This window comes from Schistocerca nitens, chromosome 4 (assembly GCF_023898315.1).
Source record: "Schistocerca nitens isolate TAMUIC-IGC-003100 chromosome 4, iqSchNite1.1, whole genome shotgun sequence".
In the NCBI taxonomy this organism is placed as follows: Eukaryota; Metazoa; Arthropoda; class Insecta; order Orthoptera; family Acrididae; genus Schistocerca; species Schistocerca nitens.
In genome coordinates this window covers 277,160,213-277,187,276 of record NC_064617.1, presented here as the reverse complement: position 1 = coordinate 277,187,276, position 27,064 = coordinate 277,160,213, and the positions used below count along the sequence as shown (strand labels likewise).

The window sequence follows — 27,064 nt, the reverse complement described above, 5'->3', positions numbered from 1 at the left end:
GCCAGCTTGACAGAATTTGGCATGATATCCTTCAGGAGGACATCCAACAACTCTACCAATTATTCAAAAGACGAATAACTGTTTGCATGAGGGCCAGAGTTGGACTAACGCGTTAGTTACTTGCTCAATTTGTGAAGCTCATTCTCTTGAATAAACTATCCAGTTTTTTTCTGAAATTGTAATCATTTGTTTGTCTGTACTTGTACAATACATCTACCGATTTCGTCCCATTAGGATAATTCCTTCGCGGTGTGTCGTTTTTTGTTTTAGAGTGTATTTGTCGCTGATAGTTAATGAAACATTCAAATGTGTTTGTTGGAAATCGAAAACAAATCTTACGGTCTATCGCATAGTGTTGTGGGTTTATTACAACCGATAATATTCAAATAGAACCGACCGCTCTGTTCATGCACACACTGTTCGTAATTGTAATGTATTTGAGCCTTTTATTCATGGATCTTGAACACTTATTAATTACTTGAGACAGAAAAGTCACTTCTGTCCATGCAGGGAGCACATCTTATTATTAATGATCTTTCCTGCTTATAAATTCGTCTATTTTAGGTAAGCCTTTAAGCTTTATGTGGAGTGATGATCAAGCTTTTACTGGTAGCAGACAGTTGAATGTAGAGAGCACTTTCCCAGTTCTCCTCACAGGAAGACTCTTGGCCTAGGTCCCTGACCTGCTAATCGCTGATAACCTCTACTTCTCGATTCAATGTTCGTTTTGTAAAGGCACAGATGTCGCCAGCAACCAAGTGCACGAAACAGTGTTACGTTCACACACAAAAGCCGCACAGCAATCCAAGTGAAGGCCATGCTACCTTGAACAGCTGTCCAAATGTAAAGAGGTAATTCCACCATGTGATAAGAATCACGTAACGTGCTACTGTCTCCATGTTTCCCGTGTGCTAGTGCATACAGTATGTTGATAGCCTCAAGATTCAGAGACATCATCCACGACTTTGTTCAGCGTAGAGTCCTCACGTTTTCTCCGCGTTCGACACCGCCGTGAGTGCGTAGACAATGGCGGGGAATGAATTTAAAATACTCTGCATTGGCAAGGTATGCCTTGACGAACTGCTGTACTGCGACAGCTATCCAGTCGAAGACACAGTTTTAAGGTAAATATTCCTGCTGTTTACTAAAAGCAATAGATCTTTAAGTGCCTGTTTGTTTTCGTGCTTGTCCTGTTTGATAAAAAGAATATAAAATCGCCAGTCTTTCTTAAGTATTCCCAGGTGAAACCTACGTAACATAGATACGTTAGGACTAGAAACAGAAATGCAATTTTCAAACAAGAGAGTAATTTCAATAAATGTTTCAACACGTCTCTATATGACCCACTTCTTGATTCGTGTTTGGCACATAAATGCTTTCCTTTTTCTCTGACACTTCAGCAATATTTGTTTCCACATTGTCTCACCACTGCACAGACGCTACAGTTCACCGGCAAGTTGTGCAGTATTAAGATCAATACAGCAAACAAAAATTATCTATCGTGAGTCATAAAACAATAAGTAATTCAATTCACTGACGTATGCTAGATAAGGAAAGAAAGTTCTCGCAATTAAAGCGACAGATTATAAAATAAGAAACTTATTATGAAATATGTCTGACATTTATTTCATACCGTATATTCATTCAACATGAAACTTGACCCCAAGGAGGAACGCTAAAACAGACTTGAACGAATATGTTTTTCATAAGTTATCATTCCTAGCAATTAACCGATCTCACTGCACTGTCGAAATGACCTTCAAAACTGATTCTGTGTTTAAATAAAAATTTGTACAAAATACTGTTACTGTTATCTAATGTAAACTAGTATTTACTGTCTTTATTTGCAAATGAAGTTGCACCTCCAGCCAGCTATTTACGAAAAGAATATTTTTAAGTAAATAAATTCTGCGACGCATTCCGGATTAAGCACGCCAATACATAGGCTTGTGACAGCAGAAGTTCAGTAAACATTAGAGATCGAATGGTGCAAGCGGACAAGATAAGAATGTTTATACTTCGTACATTTATTTTGCTGTCACAGGATTGATGTGGAAACCACTCATTTCGCTTGGCTGTTATTTATTATATATTAACTTAAGTGATTGAAAAATTTATCCACCTTTCCTTCCACAAGTTCCTTAGTGATCGTGTTTTCCTCGCAGCAGAAGAAGGCTAAGTGTTGAATGTCTGTTTATAATGTGCTAGATATTTCTGTTCCTGTTTTCTTCAACCCAAGTTATCCTGCAGCTTTATTTCTAATGGAGCAAAACATCTATTGGTGTTATTGATCAATACTGTGCCGCGTTAAATCAAATTATGAGCAGATTCATAATTTCATTACGTAATATTTTTATTTGTATAGTAACATAAACATGATAAGAGCCGTTATGACTCTCGACTGTATTTCCTAGGCTATGTCTCAGTGTCGTATCCAAAATGCACTCCATTCTTTACAATTTTTTAATAAAAAACTTCTTCGCTTAAAAAAGTTGTTGGCTTCAATCAGGTCAAAATTAGTTTTTAAATTACCAGAGGTTTATATACACTCTAGGGAGAAGTGTTTCAGCGGTTTCAAATGTTACTTATCCTCAGTTTTGATCACTTTTTATATTTATTTATTTATTTTTTGTCATCGCCAACATCCTCTTCAATATTTAGGTCTGTGGTCCTTTTTCTTTTTCAAGTTGAATTGTTCTTCCGTCTGACGAGGAGCCTTGGTACATTCTGTTGTATGACTGCATTATATTGTGATGGATTTACGCTGGCGAATGAAGAAGATATTCGTTAGTACTATGTCATAAGAAAACTCTTCAAACACAGCAGCACATTTTAATTGCTACGAAACTTACTGTTGTGCTTTATACTCAAGAGAAAAAAACCCTCGATGCCGTACTTGATGCTAGATCATCATTAAACAACATATCTTATCGTTGTGTAAGATTACTTCATATATTAGAGATGATACAAACAAAAGAGCTTTCGAACGACTTTTCTGTATAACATTTTGCTAACTGCTTTCATTTCTCGTTCCATATCTGGAATGTAATGGTTTCTCATTTACTCATGACTGGAGAAAAAGTAAACTGTTCTTTGCTCACATTTATAAAAAAATCTGAGAATATAACCAGAATTATTCTACTGTTTGCTTTCTCGCGGTTATGTTCCATATGCATGTTATATTTTCTCCAGAGCATGTCAACATTTCTGTCATTTCCCATTTCTGACACTGAAATGACACTTTAATCGTTACAAACAACCACCTAATTTTCTATGTACTAGTCCATACGATTTACAGGTTACAGTATTAAGTATAATTTCACATTTCTAAGGCTCTTCTATTTGACTAAACATGGAAACATCACGTTTCATCTTTCGAACAGAATCTTAAGTATGGTAAAAGATTATTTCTAGATAGTACAAGACAGAGAGACTAAGTTTACATCGAGAATTTTAAAATATATTGTATTACAGAAAGGGACACTGAGTTGCAAAATTAAATACTAAATCAGGTATATGGGTGATGTGATGTGGACTGGTATCACAAGACAGTTAAATATGTTCTTCCAACTTTGAAACTCCCAATATAATAAAATTCAAATCAAGTGCACTTCTATAAACGTCTTGAACCTTAACACAGACACTAGTGCAAAAAAACATTCAATTATCAATTACAAAACACAAGAGTTCCCGAAACTGTAATCCCTGCAAACTTACTACAGTAGCCACAGACACAAACGTGCCGTTTCCCATTCCACGCTGCATCTCTTCGTATCAGTTTCATGACTTGAATGTACAATTTAAAAAATAAAATTATAATCAATTAAACGTACACGTTCTGTAACGTTCTGATTTGATTCATAACGTTCTAGGAAAAAATAAAAAGTACTAAAAACACTATTTCCCTGTGTTGGCTAACAGAGAACTATCAATGACAAAAACTGGTGCTGTCTCCCATATACTGGCACATTCCAGATAGTCAGACAAAATCCGTTATGTACAGGCCTTCATTATAAAATAACAATAACATTCCTAAGGTTTTCAGGAGTAATGACAAAACGAAACCTTTGGCACAGAATGGTATGTATAAGTTCACTTACAAGCACTATGGACAATTGTAAGCTTGCTGTTCGGGCAGAGGTATGACATTTAATTAGGTTGTCGGAACACGAGAGAAACTAGAGACTAGAAAAGATGGATTCAACCTTTGAGATGCACCTTTTAACACAGAAGCAACCACCTTGTGATGTTAAGAAAAGCAGAAGCACTTGAAAACAGTAAATATATGACTGAAAATGGCAATTTATTTTAAATGTCAAAACACAATTTCCTTTTCCCCTTCGTTAAAATACGTTTCATTTACACAAATGTTTGATTATAATAGTAAAAACAATTTTATTGCTGCGCTCACTTTTTAAACTAACATTTTACTTTGCAACGTTTTCACTGCTCTATGTCTCTACATTCGTCTGTCTTGCTGGACGACTAAACCGGTCCACGGTCACCTGGTTCCAGTTGCAGGTTGGCTATCTAACGACTGCCAGGGACAACAAACATTTCAGTTTCAATATTTCATATAAATACAGACCAAAATTTAAATATTTAAAATGCTGTCAACACACATTTAGAGGTGTAATCTTATGTTCAAGGTTTAACACAGTAAGACTAGTATTACAGTTAGAAAGCGTGCATATGGCTTGAGGCAAAATAATTCAAAGAGCGCAAATGACCCTGATTCTGTTCATTCAGTATTTGAGAGTGAGAGCACTTAACGACTTCCAACATACTGTACACATAATTTCAAACACTTACGAAACTTTTTCTGCTAACAATCCCTCTCTCTCCTCCCAAGAAAATCTTGAAAGGGACAAAGTTTATCGCTTACTATATTTTCGCTGTTCATGCAGTAAAACTTGAGCACCAGGCATGAGTTTTTAATTTATTGCTTCTTTAGTACTAGCTCTATTAACAACACACTTTGCAACAGCATCCACATAAACCACCGAATGTATCTACAATGGGACTCTTGGAGCCTTCAGGCGCTTTTTTCTCAGGTGTTTCGGAAGATACTTGCAATTTCGTGTTTTGAATGTGTAACTGGGGTCAGCCCAGACATGCACCACGCCTTTCATGCGACACCCAGTGTCGATGAAAAGCGTCGGTTTATTCCCTGCTGCAAACAAAATAGTTTTAAAGCGAAGTTTTTCGTGCCACTTCGATAGAGTGGTCACAAATTAGTATATTGCGATACTCGTTTTATCGATATGTATTATCAGAGACAGTAAAACATGATGAATAACCAGTACTCAAGTGTGACTGAGAAGCGCTGCTGCATGGCGGTAGTTAGTGCTGTTGCTGCTGGAGTACTGGCTATTCCTTGTGTTTTACTGTCCCTGGTAATGCATATTAGTAAAACATATATCTCACTAGACTAATTTGGGACCGTTCTATCTAAAGCACACTTAAAATTTCGTTTTAAAAATCATTTTGTTCGTAATAGGGAACAAACCAACGCTTTCCGTCTACACGTAATGAGAACTGCCTGTTTGGGCCGACTCCAGCTACACATTCAAAACATGAAATTGCAAATATCTGCCGAAAAAACAGAGAGAAAACTCCTCACGACTCTTAGTTGAGAGGCCCTGTATATATACATATAGTTTAGGTGATATGTCACCTGACGACTGCCTGAAGACCCCCCCCCCCCCCAACACACACATCAATTCATTGGCCGTCCAATCGATTTTTTTTTTTTTTTGTCGGTTGGCTACTTGGGTATGGTCATCTGACAGCATTTTTTTAAATTCTTGTTCCCACTTCTCTAATATTTGATTTCAATTTCTCGACAGAGTCCTTGATCGGAAGTTGAGTTCAGGAGGCAATGCTGCCAATAACTGCAAAGTTTTGGCGGAATTGGGTGTCAAAAGTGATTTGTTTGGAACGCTTAACGTTAACTCTACAACTGGGAGGTAAGTTCTGGATGATTTTATTTTCTTGTTTTGGACGCACTTAGCAACACACTGAAATGTGACAACTGTTTTTTTTTTTAATTTTGGAGATTGTTCGCCGAAATGGGTAAACTAACTGAGAGAATCAAAACATTCAAGTGAAATTAAAGTTAATTATGCAGTGCTTGTTACTTGAGGAAGATGCATATTAGGCAAGAGCACTTTTCCTACCTCGTGCTGTGCCATGTATAATGTCAATATGCCATACCAATCACGCAGTTCAGTTTCGCCATTTTGATTCTGCGAAAAATAGAATCCCAGTGTAAGCTGGAAAAATCATTTTATAGGGAGTAGTTCTTATTGCTGTTGTTGTGGTCTTCAGTGAGAAGACGGTTTGATGTAGGTTTGGACGCAAGTGTATCCTACACAAGTCACAGTATAACTACTGCAACCTACATTCACTTCAGCGTGCTTATTGAAGTCAAGTTTTTGTCTCTCTTTGTAATTGTAGAGTGAAAATCAATAATGGGCTAAGTGTCAAAAGACTAATTCCGAGTTATTCAGTTATTTTTGTTTTGACAAAAATATTTTGATGGGAAAGCCTCAATAACACTTTTTTTTCTACAGTAAGAATCACACAAGCACTGCAATTTTTTAAGTGCCCTTCCTTTTATCAATGAAAATACATATTTTATTGTGAAAAACGCAGAACTTGCTAAATGCCATCGGCAAGGAGAGGTAAGTGCCATTGAAAGAAATCTCAAGGATTTATCAGTTTTGTTAATGATAAACATTTTTCAGATACATTTTACTGATACATTGTTCTGTGATTAAATTATTTTTAACCCTTCTTTTAATTTTATAGAGTACAAAGCAATTTTAATTGATTAACGTTCGAAAATTGTTCTATTAGCAGCTTTCAAATGCAGCATCTGTTACAGATCCTTTTTCTTTTCAGCAGACAAGTTGTTTTTACATTGTTGTGACGGTAAAACAAAGTCCTTTATTACGTAAGTGGGAACCCATTACTTAAAAATTTTGTAGGTGCTCCAGTCTTTCAAGTCCGTTAAACATTGTTCGCCTCTCGACGACACTAGGTGCAGTTTCTTTCACATGAATCCAACCATGTTTGGAAATATTTCTTTTCATTGTGTTAATGTGTGTATCAGCTGTTTTTTTTAAATAAAAAAGTTCTCAGATTGAAGCATAGTAACCACATGGATTTGTAAATGGCACATGGAAAGGATTATTGGTAAAACTCTGCATTAGCTCTAATTTCACTAATTTTCTCGTCGTGCTCATTTTGTGAGACTATGTGGAGGGAGCAATGCGTTGCCTAACTCTTCCCAGAAAGTACTTTCTCGAAATTTCAGTATTAAAGCTCTCTTTGAAGCATAACGCCTCTCTTGTAACGTCTGTCACTAGAGTTTATCGAAAATCTCTGTAACGCTCTCATACCGACTAAACAATCCCATGACGAAACGCGCCGCTCTTGGTACAACACTCAAGAATCGGTCGAACAAGCGCCTTGTAAGCCAATTCTTTATTGGATGCTAACATTCCACCAGAATTTCTAAAATCATTGGGGGTAGTGGCAACAAAACGACTAATAACACTGGTACATAGAATCTATGAGATTGGCGATATACACACACAAAAAAAGTTTTGCATCACCAAGGATCCGAGAGTTCGTGTACAGAAAATTGGAATAGAGATCAACATAAACATCATTTCCGCCCTTTTTATTCCTCATGAAAACCACATATTGCATGTTGTACCACCATACAGCGAAACCTTCAGAGGTGGTGGTCTAGACTGCTGTACTTACCGGTACTTCTAATACCCAGTAGCACGTCCTCTTGCACTGATGCATGCCTGTATTCATCGTGGCATACTATCCACAAGTTCATCAAGGCACTGTTGGTCCAGATTGTCCTACTCCTCAACAGCGATTCGGCGTAGATCCCTCAGAGTGGTTTGTGGGTCACGTCGTCCTATCCCAGGCATGTTCGATAGAGTTCTTGTCTGCAGAACGTGCTGGCCTCTCTAGTCGAGCGATGTCGTTATCCTTAAGGAAGTCATTCACAAGATGTGCACGATGGGGGCGCGAATTGTCGTCCATGAAGACGAATGCCTCGCCAGTATGCTGCCGATATGGCTGCACTATCGTTCGAAGGATGTCATTCATGTATCGTACAGCCGCTACGGCGCCTTCCATGATCACCAGCGGCGTACCTCGGCCCCACATAATGCCACCCCAAAACAGCAGGGAACCTACACCTTGCTGCACTCGCTGGACAGTGTAAGGCGTTCAGCCCGAGCAGGTGGCCTCCAAACACGTCTCCGACGATTGTCTGGTTGAAAGACATATGCGACACTCATCAGTGAAGAGAACGTGATGTCAATCCTGACTGGTACATTCGTCATGTTGTTGGGCCCATCTGTACCGCCCTGCATGGTATCGTGGTTGCAAAGATGCACCTCGCCATGGACGTCGGGAGTGAAGTTGCGCATCAAGCAGTCTATTGCGCACAGTTTGAGTCGTAACACGACGTCCTGTGGCTGCACGAAAAGCGTTATTCAACATGGTGGCGTTGCTGTCTGGGTTCCTCCGAGCCATAATCCGTAGGTAGCGGTCGTCCACTGCAGTAGTAGCCCTTGGGCGGCCTGAGCGAGGCATGTCTTTCTGTATCTGCTCCATGTCCAAACAACATTGCTTTGGTTCACTCCGAGACGCCAGCACACTTCCCTTGTTGAGAGCCCTTCCTGGCACAAAGTAACAATGCGGACGCGATCGAACCGCGGTATTGACCGTCTTGGCATGGTTGAACTACAGACAAGAGCCGTGTACCTCCTCCCTGGTGGAATGACTGGAACTGATCGGCTGTCGGACCCCGTCTGTCTAATAGGCGCTGCTGATGCATGGTTGTTTATATCTTTGGGCGGGTTTAGTGGCATCTCTGAACAGTCAAAGAATTTGTGTCTGTGATACAATATCCACAGTCAACGTGTATCTTCAGGAGTTCTTGGAACCGCGGTGATGCAAAACTTTTTTTTATGTATGTACTATCAAACTTTCGGAAAACTTTCATCCACTCAATTCCGAAGATTGGAAGAGCCGACAAGTGAGAGAATTGTTGTGCAATTAGCTTAACAGCGCCTGCATACAAGTTCCTGACAAGAATAATATGCAGAAGAATGGAAAAGAATATTGACAATCTGTTAGGTGACGATCAGTTTCGCTTTAAGAAAGGTAAAGGCAACAGAGAAGCATCTCTGACGTTGCAGTTGATAATGGAAGCAAGACAGTAGAAAAGTCAAGACACGTTCGTAGGATTTGGGGACTTGGGAAAATCGATCGACAGTGTAAAATGGTGCAATGTGTTCCAAAATCTGAGAAAAGTGGAATAAGCTTTAGAGAAAGACAGGTGATATAGAACATGTACAAGAACGAAGAGTAAACAACACGACAAGGGGACCAAGAACGAAGTGCTCTGATTAAAAAGGGCGTAAGACGCGGATGTAATCTTTCGCCCCTACTGTTCAATGTACACATCGAAGAACCAATGACGGAAATAAAAGAAGGGCTCAAGAGTGGGATTAAAATTCAAGGTGAAAAGACATCAATAGAAAGTTTCGCTGATGACATTGCTATCTCTAGTGAAAGTTTAGAAGAATTAGAGGATTTGTTGAATATGAGAACAGAATATGGACTGAGAGTAAATCGAAGACAGAAGAAAGTAATGAAGAATAGCAGAAATGAGAACAGCGAGAGAGGTAACATCAGAATTGATCATCAGGCACAACATTGTACAGTAGTGAAACATCATTGACCCGGAACAGAAGAGAATCGAAGCATTTGAGATGTCATGTTACAGGTCTATGTTGGATGTTAGGTGGACTGATAAAGTAAGAAATGAGGCGAGGAAAGAAGCATATGGAAGACACTGATAAGAAGAAGGGACAAGACGATAGGACACCTGTGAAGACATCAGGGAATAACTTCCATGTTACTAGGGGGAGCTGTAGGGTGCAAAAACTGTAGAGGAAGACAGAGATAAGAATAGCTCCAGCAAATAATTGAGGCCATAGGTAGCAAGTGCTACTCTGAGATGAAACGGTTGGCACAGGAGAGGAATTCGTGGCGGGCCGCATCAAACCAGTCAGAAGACTGATGACTGGAAAAAGCTGGTAGCTGCTTCTTGAAGTTTCACAGAGCCCCTGTAATATTCATCATTCCATCTCCACCATGAACATGATCATTTTCATGTACGACTAGCATTACAATTATAGCATAACAGTATCGATATTGTCATCACTGATTTAATTTTAACGATTGTAGAAAATCAAGTAAAAAGTTTTAAGCGTTGTAATATTTGTTTACACATAAAAAACCAGATTTTACTTTCATCTGCTTTACATTCGTTAAAATTTTTGTTAGGCATGTAAAACCTTGAACAATTTTATCCGCTGGCAGGCTAGCTCCTCGCCGGGAACTCAAATAACAATAAAGAAACAAATGAAATCTATCTGTATAAAGCGCCCATTGCTGAGTGCGTAACCTCTGTCTCGATTAAAGTCATTGATCCACATTCCATTTTCTACAGCGTCTTTGATGACTCAGTGCCAGTAATTTGAGTGGAAAATGGCTCTGTTCAAACGTCGGCTACGTGCATGTATTGCCATTAGTTCCATGTCTGCAACATCTTCAGTTGCAAGTTCGAACACATGCTGATGTCAACATTTCGTCACCACAATATAGTCTGCTAAAAACTGGATTTTTTTGATCCTTCACTATTGTATCGTGCAACGAATTTACACTCACCTGATAGGCCTAATGCTGACCTGGAGCTTAACAGATGGTATGAGCGACAGTGCAAGTTGACATTTCTCACATACCCTTGATGTTCCAAACACGAAGGTCACACTAAGTACAAGAAAATCCTTAATCTGAGAATCAGACACCATACTTTCTATTTTTCGTCGCTTATTTTCTGGTAACTCTCTTCGGATGAGATTATACAGTAGTGAAGATACTGAGTTCAATGATGATATTACTGAACACTGTATAACTCACAGTGCTCGATGTCACGGACATAAGCGCTGTTCCCAAAATTGATTATATAAAGTATGTTCGAAACTGGTACAAATTTAAAATTTTCCACTACAACTCAAAAGCTACACCCTAGTCACACACATACAAAGTGCACACCACTTATGATAGAGCGTATACTACGTCAGATATTAAAACATACACTAGAATAAAAAGAATTATCAATAGAAATTAACTGTGTTTGTCTATTGAAGAAGTTTCTTTCCACCCGACTGCGTTCAATTCGTGACTGCACAGTTACAAAGTGAACGATTTCGCCATATGCTGTGACAATCGAGAGGTAACAGTCTATAGATTGCGTGGCAGGGCGGGCGACCTGTTTTGACAGCTGAGGGACAGGCCCGCACGTGGCTCGCCCTGATAGCAACGACGCATCAAGCTCCAGGAGGTGGTGGTCAGGCTTTCGGACACTTGCCGCAAGCAGAAGACAAATTTCGACTCCGCTACTGGCAGAAGTTAGAGCCTGCGAAACAGCCCAGCTATCAGAAGTGCAGCAGGTGGAGAGGTGCATTACTGGCAAGTGTTACTGAATGCCGTGCAGTTGCGATCGCGATCATTGGCGGTCGGCATGGTTCGCTGGACGTTTGTGGTCACCCCCTTCGCCAGATTGAGCAGCGATCCGTCAGGCAAGGATGGCCCTTTCTTGTACTCGAGTCCGCTTTCAAGCCGCCGTCTCCGCATCTTACCCGAAACAGCCAGTACGTAAGGAGCGTCCTTCTTCTAAATCTTGACTTCTTGAAATCAGGTTGCCAAATGAAAATACCGACCATAATTATTAATGATCCCCCTCTGAACGGGTGGATTTTAGACATACTGTAGTAGTCGCATCTAATACCAACATATTTTCAACTACCTTTCCATTGTACCGAGATATAGAGCTTCTTTTCAATATCTGGAAATCGAAATATTTAAAACTTCTGGGAAACGAAACCAATATCTTCGACTATGTTAATATGTAATTAGTTCTTCCAGCATAAATATAACCGCTTCCTTACTCCGTCTGTACGGTAGCTTCTTTCCACACTTATTGACTGCGACAGAATCAGCCCATCGCCGTGCGAGGAACAGGAAAGGTACGATGTAAAAAGAATACGAATGTTCGCTAAGCATTTTCAACGCTACATTTGTGACTATTTTAATTACTACGACTGACAGTCCAAAAAAATTAGGAAAGAACGAATGGGTACACGAATGGTTGAAAAGAAGAAAGACATACTCTATGTTAATTTACTCGCCAAAATGCGATATCCTTTACGGACAAAAATTTATTAATAACGTGTTGCGGCCCAACGTACAAAATAGGGAAAGAAAATACTGCCATTGAAAAGGAAATTGCAGTTGAAAATTGTTAGATGTAACTGTAATTTCTGATGACAAGAGGGTCATTTAAGTGGTGCTTAACATTGGCGTCGTTAAGCTAAATCTCACCACTTATTGCACAGTTGTAACGCCTGACACACTCTTCAATTTTTTGAAGTAATAAATTCTGATTCCCTTCACACTTTGCACAGGCTTCAGAATATCAAAATTATAAATGGTCGTTTACCATTTCGGCATGTCTAAAACTCAGCCTAAACAGACAACATCGTTTATATGCAAGAATTATAGTACACTTTATTTATAACTTAATGCCGATAATGCCAATGCAGTATATTTAATAGCTTTAACTAAATAATCTGCGAAGACTCTGTACTCTTCCTAGGTTACTTTTTAATGTATATTAGTCCAATTTTTGAATATAGGAAAAGGCTTTCAAGCAACATCTAATGTTGCCAGTCTCTTAACTTTTTTTTTTATTGCTCTCTCTATGCTCTTGTCCAGCTTCAAGAACTTCTTCTTCCCGTTCTTCCCTTTGAGATCCATCTCCAACTTCATACACACGCAGTTTTTGAGCTCCACTCCCTTCTTTCAGTACTCCGCTAAATAGGTGATTCCAGGGTGAGAGTTCCCAATACCATTATTTATTATGTTGTGCCAACCTTCAACAACATTCGTCGTTCATTGCCTTTTTTCGTAGCACTTCCACACTACTATGGGGATATCTTCACTCTGCAACCACTTGGCCATGAATTAGTTAATATATTGAAAGAGCAGCTTCTTTCTTGAATCTTAACCCATCCGTGCACACGTGCTGACATGAAGTCTAAATCCTTCGTTCTTGTGATAGTTGCCGGCCGCGGTGGTCTCGCGGTTCTAGGCGCGCAGTCCGGAACCGTGCGACTGCTACGGTCGCAGGTTCGAATCCTGCCTCGGGCATGGATGTGTGTGATGTCCTTAGGTTAGTTAGGTTTAAGTAGTTCTAAGTTCTAGGGGACTAATGACCACAGCAGTTGAGTCCCATAGTGCTCAGAGCCATTTGAACCATTTTGTGATAGTTCTCTTCACAAGCTCTTCTTTATATATATTATTTTACTTGAGTGGAAACGACGAAGGGCCGATACCACAGCTGCCTCAAAATCGACGTTCACTTCTCTAGGACACCACTGAGAATCTGATGGTTTAAACGTGTGTGTCTCTTTTCTTATTAGGGAACAGTGTAAACACGGCAGCAAGAATTTTTGTTTCATCACTGGGACCTGCTAACACAGCGTGTATGATGTAGATCTGTGCAAACTGCCTGCTGCACCTCTCAAATGTTCCGTCCATAAAAAAATGGCAAGACGTTTTTAAGCTACCTTTTCTTTTGTTTCGACTAAGAAAGAATATTCTCTCCTCTAATCCATCGTCTTCGAGAAGAAAAACTACTGCCATCTTGCATTTTAAAGAAATCTTCGTGAAGATCAATTTCATAAGAATTCTTGGGCTCGTGTTGGTTCCCCTGAGTTTAATGCAGCTGATAACACAAGATCCTCTTCGTAGGTTCTGAGTTAGGTATCACTGTAACAAAGTCATAACCATTGTAAGGAAGCATAGGAACACAGCAATCAGTCGCAGTCTTGTTGCTTTTTTTTATTACTCTTGTATGGAATGTGCAACTGATTGTGGCTGGGTTAAAAACTAAGATAGCCAGTAAAAGTCCAAGGGCACCGTCAAAAAACTGGTAAAATCCTAGTTTAAAATTATGTGCCATATTATGCTCGATACAAGAGAAATGTGTATTTGAAAATTTGGATTACGACAGGTGAGGCTGTTTAAGGGCAGAGGCCATCTGGGTTCAGGGCATTGCATGTGGTTCTCCCCTGGACTTTATATAGCCATTAGACATTAATAATCGATCACACACCTTGTATCCTTAACTTCATAGTAGCAAACGGACACAAAAACGTCGCACCGTGGACGCCTACATCGCTGTCACAGAATTCGCCACTGCATCAGCGAAATCAGAAACAGGCATAATGTACCCAGAAAACATCATTTGAAATCGGTTCAGTGAAAATATGAGACGACAGAGTGGAGAACCTCGCTGTGACTTCCAAAGGACGAAAACAAGATTGAGGTTTAATGGCCCATCGACGGCGAAGTGATTAGTGATGAGCAAGGATAGGCACAGAAATGCGCCAGTTCCTTTCCAGAGGAACCAACCTGGCATTTATCTTGTTTATGAAAACCACGTAAAACATAAATCTGTACAGGGTGTCCTAAGAATGTTGCGACAATTTCGAGGCGTGTTAGAGCGTGTCTTTAGGAACAAATCGAGGATAGCAACTCGTGTCTGGAAACGTCATCCAACGACGAAGTTATAGGCACCAGCGCCAGTCACTAGGCCATCCCCTCGGCAGTAAACGTGACTTTGCACGCTGAAGGACCTTAGGCAGAGCACCTCGCAACGTTATTTATAATTCAGTGTCGCACCTGATTGCCACGATCAGCAGTGGAGAAGATGGAGCCAGCTGCTGTGTAAAAAGGCTTTATCTCCTATAAATGCGATGCTCTGTTGCCTTGGTGGATGACGTGTTTGTATGCATGTTTCCATCTGCTGTATGTACCGAAAAACGCTGAAGATTTTAGAGGGTTCCGGATCAAAACCCACATCCGAACCGTCATCCAATGAGGCAACAGAACATCGCATTCATAGGAGATAAGGTCTTTGTATGCAGCAGCCAGCTCCATGTTCTCCACATAGTAACAATCAGTCGCGATCACTGATTAACAAACAATATTGCGAGGAGTTTCGCCGTCGGTCCTTCAGCGTACAAAGTCACGTTTGTCGACGGAGCGGTGGCCTCGTGGCAGGCGAAATCGCCTGTAACTTCGACGCTCAGTAGAGTCGTTGGATGACGTTTCCAGATGCGGGTTCCTATCCTCCTTCCTCAAGACGCTGTGAACTTTGTCGCAACAATTCTAGGACACCCTGCATAACCAGGTGAGATTTAAACCTTGGTCGTCGTGAATACAAGTCCAATGTGTGAACAACTGCGACACATCTCTCAGCAGTGACTTCTAGTTCAAACTTAGTGTTATGCCTCGTTTCTAACCACTGATTCCTCAACTGTTGAAAAAAAAATTTTATTGGTCTCAGAGAAATTACAATTTTAACCATTTTCGACAACAAAATAATAGTTTACATTTTGCAATCAAGCAAACAATGCCTGAACTTCTCTTCGGAGCCATAATACCGCAAACTACCACTTTAAATAGTTGTCCCGCGTCGTAAATACACATTTCTCATTGTCCCCTTTCTTTTTCTTCTGCTCGTCATAAGTTTTGATCACGTTACACCGTTACTACTAAATGCAATACATAGGTCTTGTTGTGGCACAGTTGTTGCGTAACAGTTCTTATGTAGATTTTGTAAAATTAAGTACAGTACTCTGCTCCGACGTAAGAGAGGACCCGGAATTCATAATCGTGATTGAGTAAATAAATTAGTGAAATACACTGCAACAAGTTTATTCATGGGTGGTAGTCTGTCATGGTCATGGTCATGGTCATGGTAACCAATTCACATCTATGAAGTATCCATTGCTGCAAACCTAGAGCAATTTTTTGATACAATAAAGATTATTTTATCTTTTCTTAATTTTTACACACAGTCACATGAACTTTTATCAATGGCGTAAGCGGTGTCAGTCAGCCAGTAGTCACATCGAGCTTGGAATTGTGAAAACTGATGTCACTGCGTCGGCATAAAATGTAAAAGAACTTTAATTTCTTAATTTCTAAAATAGTACCGGTACGTCATTTTTTCAAATTAAAGTTTATTCCAGTTAAAAATACGAGTCGTAAGATTGCAGGTATTCCGATTTCGGCTGTCTGGTTATTACCAATAGCCCAAGCAAATGTACGTTGTACAATGGCTGCGTTATAAAGTTATCATCATTCGGCCAGTGACGAGATTTCTATTCTGCGTGACACGTCATACGTTATGATGCAGTCATTGGGCAAGATCATTAGATACACTATTTATAATGGATGGATAGTCAAAATCAGTAAAATCAAAGTATTTTGACTTGATTATTTTATTGCAATAACACTTACTGATTCACATATACTTCCGGTTGTTCTCGCCTAATATGGCACGCACACACACACACACACACACACATTATAAGCTTTTTCAAAGTTTTATGCTTACGTAAGCATAAAAAGATTTCAAATTGAAATACTCTACGTACTGACAGCGTCTAAAGATCAAAACGGGAAATTTCCCCGCATCATCTTACAGAATAACGTGATCTTACTTCAGATTACAAACTTTGTAGTATGTTCGCTGATAATGGTGTCCTATTGCTTTTTATCACAAAGACACGTAATTTTTCTGGATATTTATTCTTGCTGTTCTTCGCACAGCCTTATTAAAGAAGAACTCGAGTCGTTTGGCGTCAACGTGAATCAGTGTGAATTAATTGAAGGCTGTGAAATACCAATAGCGATATCCATCGTTAATGAAGGAAGTGGATCGCGAACATTCCTGTACTACACAGAGGACTGGCCGGAGGTTTCGTACGAAGCTTTTCTAAAAATAGATTTGTCACAGTATTCTTGGATTCACGTAGAGGTACGTTCTCAAAATAATTCTATAAATATCTATATTTGTTGTTACTGTTTGGGCCAAGCATGTTATATAATATCGCCTGGAACTATTTATTTACAAAGTTTTGCTGTTATGTGAAATTTCGTTGATTCTGTACTGTCATCCAATCCATGTGTACTGTATTTTCTCCTAGACGTAATTACACCTGTCCGTCATGTCTGTCCAGATGCGGAAAAATGACCAGCTGAAGCAAATAGTACAAAGGATTACTGAATGGAATTCGACACGTGCGGCTTCTGGAAAACACAGTCCAGTTCCGGTGTCTCTGGAAGTAGAGAACAACGATGATCGGTGTCTGGAAGTCATGCCACTTGCTGATTTCGTCGTCGTCAGCAAAGACTTCGCTAGGGTTCACGGATACAACTCAATGCCTGAGGCCCTGGATGGTCTTTATGGACGTCTGAAACCTGGGTAAGATATTGCACCATTTTCCTTCAAAAAAATGAAGGTACTGTAGCACATAAAGCGAATGATCATTTCCCAAAGCGGGTATCAAATTCCGTTCCCTACCTTGCGAAACAATTTTCTTTAGTTCCTTAGACAATACTGGGCGAATGTTGAGAATGTTTCATGAAAAAACATTACATGTAACTCGCGTTTAATAAATCTCGGGGATAGGCCTCTGTAGATTTGGAAGCAAGTCAAGGATACAGAATGATTTTTTCACTCTGTAGCGGAGTGTGAGCTGACATGAAACTTCATGGCAGATTAAAACTGAGTTCCAGATCGAGACTCGAATTCGGAACGGAGTTCCAATCTCGATCTTGGCATACAATTTTAATGTGCCAGGAAGTTTCAAGTCAAGGATATACATTTTCGCAGGTGTTCTTCATTTTTAGCATCCATCTGAAAACTGAACTTGAAATGCTTCGGACAGCATTTTCATGCGTAAAAGGAAGTTCCGTGAAGGTTGTTCGACAGAGAGCGGAAAAGATCTGATGGCATAAGATCAGATGAATAAGGTGGGTGCGGAATGAATTCCCAACCCAACTCTTGTATTGCGTTTTTTGTTAGCCTAGCAGAACGCGGGCAGCGTCATCGTGGATCAGCATGACTTCTCGCACTCTTCCTGGTCGTTATTCTTGGATTGCGTCTGCAACATTCTCCAGTTGTTGACTGTAAATGCCAGCAGTGATGTTTACGCCTCGGGGAAGAAATTCGTAGTACATTTGTTTCACCAGATGCATAACATTATCTTTTGTGGGTGTGCACAGGTCTTTGTACGGGGAGTCGCTGCTTTGTTTGGGCTCAACCATTCCTTTCTTTCCCTTATGTTAGCTTAAGGACTAGCAACGACACAGGATAAGAACAGTCGGTGTTGCTCACGAACCAACTGATGACGAGCAAGCAGAGATGCATATATGGCCATCCACATAATTTTGTGATTTTGGCTTAGAGTATGCCCAGACGCCCCATTTTTGAACCTCCCCCATCCCACGCAAGTGTCGCGACGGTGGGATGATCACAGTTCATCACATTTGCCGGTCTCCTAAGCACACTTACATGGATCATTGAGAATTAATCTGTTGAAACGTTCTTCATCAAATCCTGAAGGTTTTCCTGAACGTCAAGAGTCAGTAATGTCAAAACGATACTCCTTCAAACGAGAAAACTATTTGCTTGCCGTGCTCTGTGCAATGGCATTATCCTCATACAAGACACAGATGTATATGGCTGCCTCCGCTGCTGTCACCCCTGTATTGAACGGAAGAATATCTCGGAAATGTCCCAATATTTCCACTTGGCAACCCATTTCCTGTCGTCCACAGCTTCCCTCATTATCTCAGTTAACATAATGACATTATGTAAACTCAAACAACAACAGTGAAGTACAAATAAAAAAACGACAATCGATATATAAATCCTTAGCAACCGGAATATCAACATGCAAAACAAAATCGCTACAAATTATGCACCAACCTAACAAAATGAGGGGAAGTTAGGATTTTTACTTGATCCAGTCATTTTGATTTGGATTTGCTATGGTTTCCCAAATTACTCCAGATGAATGTCGATAAAATTCCTGATGACAGGTGTAATCTAGGTCGACCTAGTTATAGTCACAATATAAACTAATCCAACTCAACAACAGACAATTCCAATGAACCTTTCTCACGCCCCGAGCAATTAGTAAACTTATATAGACATGCATTATGACTTCGTGTGTAAACACTGGTAAGTGACAGTTGACGAGAAACAGAGTTATTGCATGTAAAACATGATGTGTGGTCTGCCTTATTCGTGTTAGTTGATAGTTCCATGATAACCGAGAAATGGCATCTCGATCTCTGATTTCAGATTGTCACTAATGGCAACTTTCTCAGGATTGTCACTTGTAAATACTGGTACGTGCCAAAACATGGCTGCAACTAGTAATAACTTGCGTGTGCTTGTGACAGGTAAACGCTTTATAGGGGCGTTTCGTACAAATGCGAGATGACGTGGGCAACTGCTATTAAGACAAAGATTCTGAATATGTTCCTCAGCGCAAATGCGTTCCAAACGTTGTTGCTAGTCAGGCAAACGCGAATAATTACTTAAGCAAGTAAAAAATTTTAAGCTGTATCCATTACCATCGTTTACGTGAATTTGGGTGACAGTGTGAAGGCGGGAGGGTTAAGGCTCATTCTTAACATTGTTTACGTGCTGTAATGAAGTGTCAATGAAATTAATTTTATATTGTGTTTGATCATAGATTAATTTTTAAGGTTGTTATACTTCATTATTGCAAAAATTGGTAACGCAAATCTTAGCATCATAAACTGACACTATTCGGACCTTTTAAATCTGCATGTTTTAGAGATTTCACAGTAATCTTTCGTTAAATCGAATAGCAAGTAAAGAGTGATAATGACGTTTTGTCAAATGAAGACACGGCTGGAGACCGTGGCTGTTATATGAAATAAATTGTTGATAGTGTACAGCACGCAACCACAACTTGATTTTAGGTTACTTTATTCAGAAAGTACTGTTACCGGTTACGAAATTATATTTTTCATCATCAGACAATTTTCGCGCGTTCGTCAAAACGTTTGGTTTAATGGTGAATTGCCGTGAAATGTCCACGGGAGCATCTGATTTCACTGTTTTCTTCCAACAAATCATATTCGTAATGTTGTTTCTTTCTTTCTCAATCACATACGTTAGTTTGCGTTATTAACATTTGGAGAGCAGGGTCACAACATTATTGTGATTCAAAGACCGCACCCGAGTATAGATTGGGCTGCGATTTTCTCAGCTTGCGAGCCCACCATCGCTCGAAAATTGGACTTGTTTCATAAAAAGAATATGCACTGACCTGCCCCTTGACCGGTGCTGCCCTTTGTGGTCAATTTCTAGAATTATTTCGACAGAAACATCAGGGAACTTAAATAAACAGCTGCTGTCGTGAACGGCTGAGTCAAAGATCGCACCGATGTATTTCACGTGTGTACTCGTTAGGTTTCGCAGTTTGCTGTAATTCTGCTACAAATTAGTTACGTTTGTTGAGTGAGAAAGAAATTTTCGAAACTCAAGAGGAAGAAACTGCTCAGAAACTCAGTTCACACTTTTTTCTTGGGAGGACAATTATACTTTCTGACACCATTATTCCTAAGCCCAATATTCTTCAAAGTGGCCAGTCTCGAAAGTGTTAAACACTTTCACCTGGTCACAAAACGAATTTCCAAAGCGCACCACATGTTTTGAACTCAGTAACAACACATGTTGTCGTCTTCCTAACTCCATGCTGGCGAGCCATCTGGCTGGTGCAACACATGTTGTCGTCTTGATAACTCCATGCTGGAGAGCCATCTGGCTGGTGCTGATGACGGCGTAACTGTCAAAGATCTTGTATCTCCCCACCTTCAACAGGATGGAATTCATTTCCAGCTACACTTCAATATGATCTTTTTGCTTCTTATGCTTTCAAGCATCGTTTCCTGTAGTTTGTCCTCATTTAACAAAATCACCCGGTAGATGGACTTTCACTGTTTAACATGTTATAACACGAAAACTAATTACCGTACGAGTACCAGACTTGGTAGCATTAATATCAAGGAAATAGGGAAGAGAAATAATGCAGAACCAATTCAGTTGAAACACTTTTACTGTGTTGCTATGGTACCATTACATACCGATACCATTACTGCTACAAAAGGGAAGTAATAAGGCGTCCATCAGTGTCCAGAAGGATCTGAAAATGTAGGATTGCAATCTGCACAGCAGAACGAAGCATGTCCGTAGGTATGCTGTCAACACCTCTTGATATGCTGCGCTTCAGATCAGCACATATGTGAATGTTCCCCTTGTAAAGCCTGTCCCTCAGGTAGCCCCACAACCAGAAATCACAGGCCGTGAGATGAGGTGATCGTGCCGACCAAGCATTTGGAAACTATCGGCTCATAATTCGATTGCTTACAAATGTATTTCGGAGAAGCAGGTGAACTTCACGAGCGATGTGCGGTGGGGCTCCATCTTGCATGAAAACTGTTGAGTTCAGGAGAGATCCTGTAGGGTGGGTATGACACGCTGGCGAAGCATATCGCAGTAACTCCGACCACTGCACGTTTTTGGTCCTTGAGCGCCAACCTGTTCAAAAAATAATGGGCCAACGATGAACGTAGCCGCGGAACCATGGCATACGGTGTCACATTCACAATACAGAGGAACTTAATGGACTGTAACTGGAGGTGCAGATCACCACACTCGGCAATTCTGTGTGTTCACCTCAGCCGTCAGAGAAAAATGAGCTTCGTCTGTCCATAGGAAGGTCCAGGGTCAGCCCTCGTCAACTTCAATCGTTGCGGGAAAGTGGAGAGCGAAGTCAACACGTCGTTGTGCATCCTGTGATGCAAGCTGCTGTACGTGTATGGACTACTGGATGTTCAACTGTCGTGACACAGCACGCGCACTGCCTGGCGATCGGGAATTGCGCGCAGCGTTGTCTGCCGTAGCAACAGCGATTTCATCAACCACCTATGGTGCAACCGGTCGACGGGCTCTTCCCGGAGGAACGCCCAGTTTTCCAGTTGATTCGATCTTCTTCATAATGCTCAGCACAGCAGGTGGCGAAGGAGGAGCCTTCCGTAATCGTTTCAGCCAGCTATATTCTCAAAGTGCAGCTGCAGCATTACTGTTGTTTTGAGCTTCGCCAATAATGCCCAGCTCCTTTTGCCCAGGCTCATGTTGACACTTCAACAAGTGCACTGCGACTGGTCAGATGTGTGACGCTATGAATCAAGATGACTGATCACAGCACCTGGTGGCCATAATTGGAATTGGACGGTAGCGCTGTGATGCATGGACATTATGCACCCCATACTCTGGATATTAATGCTACAAAGTTTGGTACTCGCATTGTTATTAGTTTCTGCGTTATAATGTGTTAAATAGGGAAAAATGGTTCAAATGGCTCTGAGCACTATGGGACTTAACTTCTGAGGTCATCAGTCCTCTAGAACTTAGAACTACTTAAACCTAACTAACCTAAGGACATCACACACATCCATGCCCGGGGCAGGATTCGAACCTGCGACCGTAGCGGTCGCGCGGTTCCAGACTGTAGGGCCTACAACCTCTCGGCCACCTCGGCCGGCTTAAATAGGGAAAGTTTAATTAAAACCACCCGTTAGTATAGATGTAGATGTGGTCCGCAGTACGCATTATTGACAGGAGTGCTACGTTGCAGGGCGACGCTGGTGGTGCCGTGGGCGGAAGAAGGAGCGGCTGCCCGAGGTCCTGAGGGCGTGTTCTTCTCGCCCGCCTTCCCTCCGGATCGCGTGGTGGACACGTTGGGGGCGGGGGACACGTTCTGCGCGGGCCTCATGCTGGCCCTGGCCAGGGGTCGGCCGTTGGAGCAGAGCCTGCGTTTCGCCTGCCAGGTCGCTGGTACCAAAGTCGGTATGCGTGGCTTCCGAGGTCTCGGCGATCTGCTCAGGCAGCGAGGCGTTCGGCTCGGGTAGCCGCCAGCTTCGCAGATTACACGGTTCTGCAGCGTCAGCATCTTCTTCGTCCATATCATTTCTTGTGTTACAAAATAAACTTCACTGACTCTATATTTACTGTCTGTATCTCATTTCCAATAGAGTAACCGTCTGAGCAGCTGTGGCTATCGACTCGGCGGTAGTCGACTCAAAATCTGGTTGCAGGGAAGTTTTCAACGCCAGTAGCTGGCGGGCAATGCGATGACAAGTGGCTGTGTGACATTTCTTATCGATAGGCTTGCCACCGTGTCCTAGATTAATCTCCAAGACTCAAGGAGTGAGGGCATGTGACAAAGCCGATGATAATCAGTCCTTTGGATAGAAGTGTCAAGTTCGGCGGCTGTTCGTGAGTAGAAGGCTATGTGCCAGCACCGAGTTTCACCTTCTCTTTTCGCTTTCGTCCTCATCATCAACAACAACAGAAATACGAAATTGCACAAAACATACATTCACCAGTCACTTCACTAAAACGCAAGACAAAATACACTTCCCGTAGAAAAGCTAAAAATGGATTTGAATAAAGAAATTTTTGGAAATATTGAACCTGTTGATATCACCTGCCTGTTTTGACACATTACAACATCAAGATGTCAGATAAACCACTCATCGGTAGCAAACACGTGTAATTAATGCGCCGTAGTACGAATTATAGTTATTATCATGACATCAAAGCATTGGCCTCGCTAGTTCACGACCGAACTGTCACGTCCCAACCTAACGTCTACTCTAGTTCTCAGGCTACACCACAGAGCAACATTTCACCGCAACTTACTTCCCAAAAATGAACATCGAAAGCAAAATAAATATTGTTAGTGATCCTTTCTAACTCCGTCTGAAATGTATGACGATACATGCAACATATCATTACGTCAGGATTCAAAGCCAACATCCAATGTGGTTGAACCCATCTGAAATCCCTTCTGAAGGAGAAAAGGGAGGAAGATTCGGTTAAACGTCCTGTCCACCACGAAGTCATTAGAAGCGGAGTAAAAACTCTGGTTGGAGAAGGAAATGGGCCACTCTCTTTCAAAGAAACCATCCCAGCATTTTCTTTCAGTGATTGGGAAGTCATGTGAATCCTAAATCAAAATGATTGGACGATGATTTGAGTCTCCATCCTCCAGAATACGAACCCACGCCTCACCACAGGGCCACTTTCTGGATTGAGCGCGAGGGAACTTGTATCACAGCCAACAACGAATTACAGCAGGTACTATTCACCAGTGTAGTGATGTTATAATGATCATCAGCTGTCAGCAAGTACAAAGACAACTATACGAAATGAGCGTCACTCAGTAAGGTGTGACTGGGTCGCCGTAGCTAGATGGAGCCATGTTGCCAATAGTTGAGCTTATGGCTGGTGAAGAGTGCATCGTGTAGGATCCTCAAAGTGTGGCAAAGTTACTGATAACGTGGGAGGAATTTCAACAAAATGGCTCTAAGTACTATGCGACTTAACATCTGAGGTCATCAGTCCCCTAGACTTAGAACTACTTAAACGTAACTAACCTATGGACATCACACACACCCATGTCCGTGGCAAGATTCGAACCTGCGACCGATTCGAACTGAAGCGCCTAGAACCGCTCGGCCACAGTGGCCGGCTTAGAATAGTACAACAATACAATAATCGAATATTATGTATTGAATTCATGACTAATGAATCATTCAAACTCCATACTAGAATAGTACAAAAATACAATAAACGAATATTATAATTATGTGTGTGGTGATTTTACTATACTATGCCTAACTTTTACTAGCACTTTTTACATGTGGATGTAAGATGTTTGTTGCAAGAAAAATTTTTACACTTAACACATTTCATTGAACTTCTGTTATCATTTTTTCCACATAGATGACAACTGCCTCTCTTATTAATCGTAGGATTCAATAAATATGAGGAATTTCAGATACCTGAAAACAAATTTGCACACAAATTTCGTAACCTTACTTAGGATTTAGATAGAAGGAAATTTTCCTACAAGTTAAGGTCAACGTATAACATAGTGATCGCACATTGATCCTCTAGTTGACCTAGGCGCCGGGGTACGCGAGGAATAACTTCAGCAATGTTACACATATAGGTTGAGGTGATCTAAACATATCAAGAGGCAATTAATATACTCTGCTAATCAACAAGTGATCAGGACTTATGCTTAGGCTTAACACTTCCACTAACCAGAGCACAAGGCAAACGTTAAAGTTTAATTTAAACTAATGTTTACAAAAGAGCACAATCCGAACTGATCCACCTTGAAAGGGTGGATAAAAACATTCTCCAAATTTTAATTCAGATTATTCTGGATCACCTTTAACGGGTGGATTGAAATAGCGAATATTTATCCTGAGGCGCCTTTTGAAAATGAATTAAAAAACTTCTCAAACCTTAAGCAAATTTTGAAGAGGGAAATAAATCTTTAAACACATGTTCGCAGTACGGAAAATAGTAAGTTTACAATGAACCATCTTTAAACGTTAGTGAGACCCTTTCAGACTTTAACTTCCAGATCTTCCTCTGTTCCGGGGTTACAATTATCAACAAATAATTAATAAGCTGCAAGATCCATAGAACGTGGTATGCTGGAGGGAACTAAAAACGCAGGCCGAACCAAGCCAAATCAGATAATAACTAGGCCGACGTGCTGTAGCAAAACTCAGTACACTAAGGGCAGGGTGCTTTAACAGTAACCGCTGAAGAAGAGAACCGAACAACTTCAGAAGCAGTAACGTTCTAATAAATCGAGTCGCCTATAAGGATAGTAGAGAGCAGAGGGCTTGACACGGGATCTACGAAGCGTGTTCAGAAAATTTCGTAACTTTGTAATTCCGTGCCACTGCTGTGTTGGATCGAAATGCGGTTGGCATCCCTGAACACGCCTGTGTTTAATGTGTAGCTCCCGGAAGTTTCAGTGCTGTATGTCTGTCAGTTATTGTTTAATGCTGTACTGAGTAGAACATGGTGTCGCACAGTTTCCAGATTTCGAGGTGGCAGAGTTAGAGGAGCAAAGCGTCTGCATCAAATTTTGGGTGAAATTCAAGAAAACCTTTACAGAAACACACCAAATGATGGAGGTAGCCTACGGTGATGAGTGCTTAAGCTGTACTCGGTGTTACGAATGGTTCACACGGTTTAAAAATGGCCGGACGGAAGTTACAAATGACCCTCGTTCAGGACGCCCTTCGACGTCTACCGACGACGCTCATATCAGGAACGTCAACGAAATTATGCGTGCCAAACGAAGACTGACTGTCCGAGAGACTACAAAAGAATGTAGCATTTCAGTTCCATCTTGTAATGCATCGTGTTCCCGGCATGTTCGTCCCACGTCTCATGGGTCGCAATTTGTAAAGAGCTTTTCCATCGTACAAATGAGATGTCCCTTAAGAGAATCATAGCCATGATTAGACGTGGTTCTACGGTATAATGTTGACGCCAAGGTTCAATCTTCACTATGGGTGGGGAAAGGTTCTCCAAGACCAAACAAAAATCTCGTCAGGTCAGGTCAAATGTCAAAGCCATGCTGAAAGTTCTCCACACATCAAAAAAAGTTTTGCATTACCTCAGTTCCAAGAGTTCGGGAACCTGTAAAGAAAATTGGAATAGAGATCAACATAAACATCATTTCCGCCCCTTTTATTGCTCATGAAAACCACACATTGTATGTTGTACCACCATACACAGAAACCTTCAGAGGTGGTGGTCCAGACTGCTGTACACTTCGGTACCTCTAATACCCAGTAGCACGTCCTCTTGCGCTGATGCATACCTGTATTCGTCGTGGCATACTATCCACAAGTTCATCAAGGCAGTGTTGGTCCAGATTGTCCCACTCCTCAATGCCGATTCGGCATAGGTTGATGGGTCACGTCGTCCACAAACAACCCTTTTCAGTCTATCCCAGGCATGTTCGATAGGGTTCATGTCTGAAGAACATGCTGGCCACTCTAGCCGAGCCATGTCGTTATCCTGAAGGAAGTCATTTACAAGATGTGCACGATTGGGGCGCGAATTGTCGTCCATGAAGACAAATACCTCGCCAATATGCTGTCGTTACGGTGCCTT

At 41.0% G+C, this 27,064-nt stretch overlaps 1 protein-coding gene across 3 annotated transcripts; it reads left to right on the top strand.

Moving 5' to 3' along the window:
• Positions 1-736: 736 nt before the first annotated feature.
• On the top strand, positions 737-23,072 carry LOC126251636 (ketohexokinase-like). 3 transcript variants are annotated; one of them, XM_049952180.1, is made up of 6 exons: positions 737-851; positions 936-1,124; positions 5,850-5,969; positions 16,792-16,999; positions 17,202-17,446; positions 22,704-23,072. In XM_049952180.1, exons 2-6 carry the CDS (start codon positions 1,027-1,029, stop codon positions 22,975-22,977), a joined length of 945 nt encoding a protein of 314 aa, XP_049808137.1. In that variant the 5' UTR covers positions 737-851; positions 936-1,026; the 3' UTR covers positions 22,978-23,072. The 3 variants fall into 3 exon arrangements, with proteins under 3 accessions (XP_049808137.1, XP_049808140.1, XP_049808138.1); XM_049952183.1 differs by having other exon boundaries at positions 748-851; positions 974-1,124; XM_049952181.1 differs by having other exon boundaries at positions 749-851; positions 979-1,124.
• Positions 23,073-27,064: the final 3,992 nt, after the last annotated feature.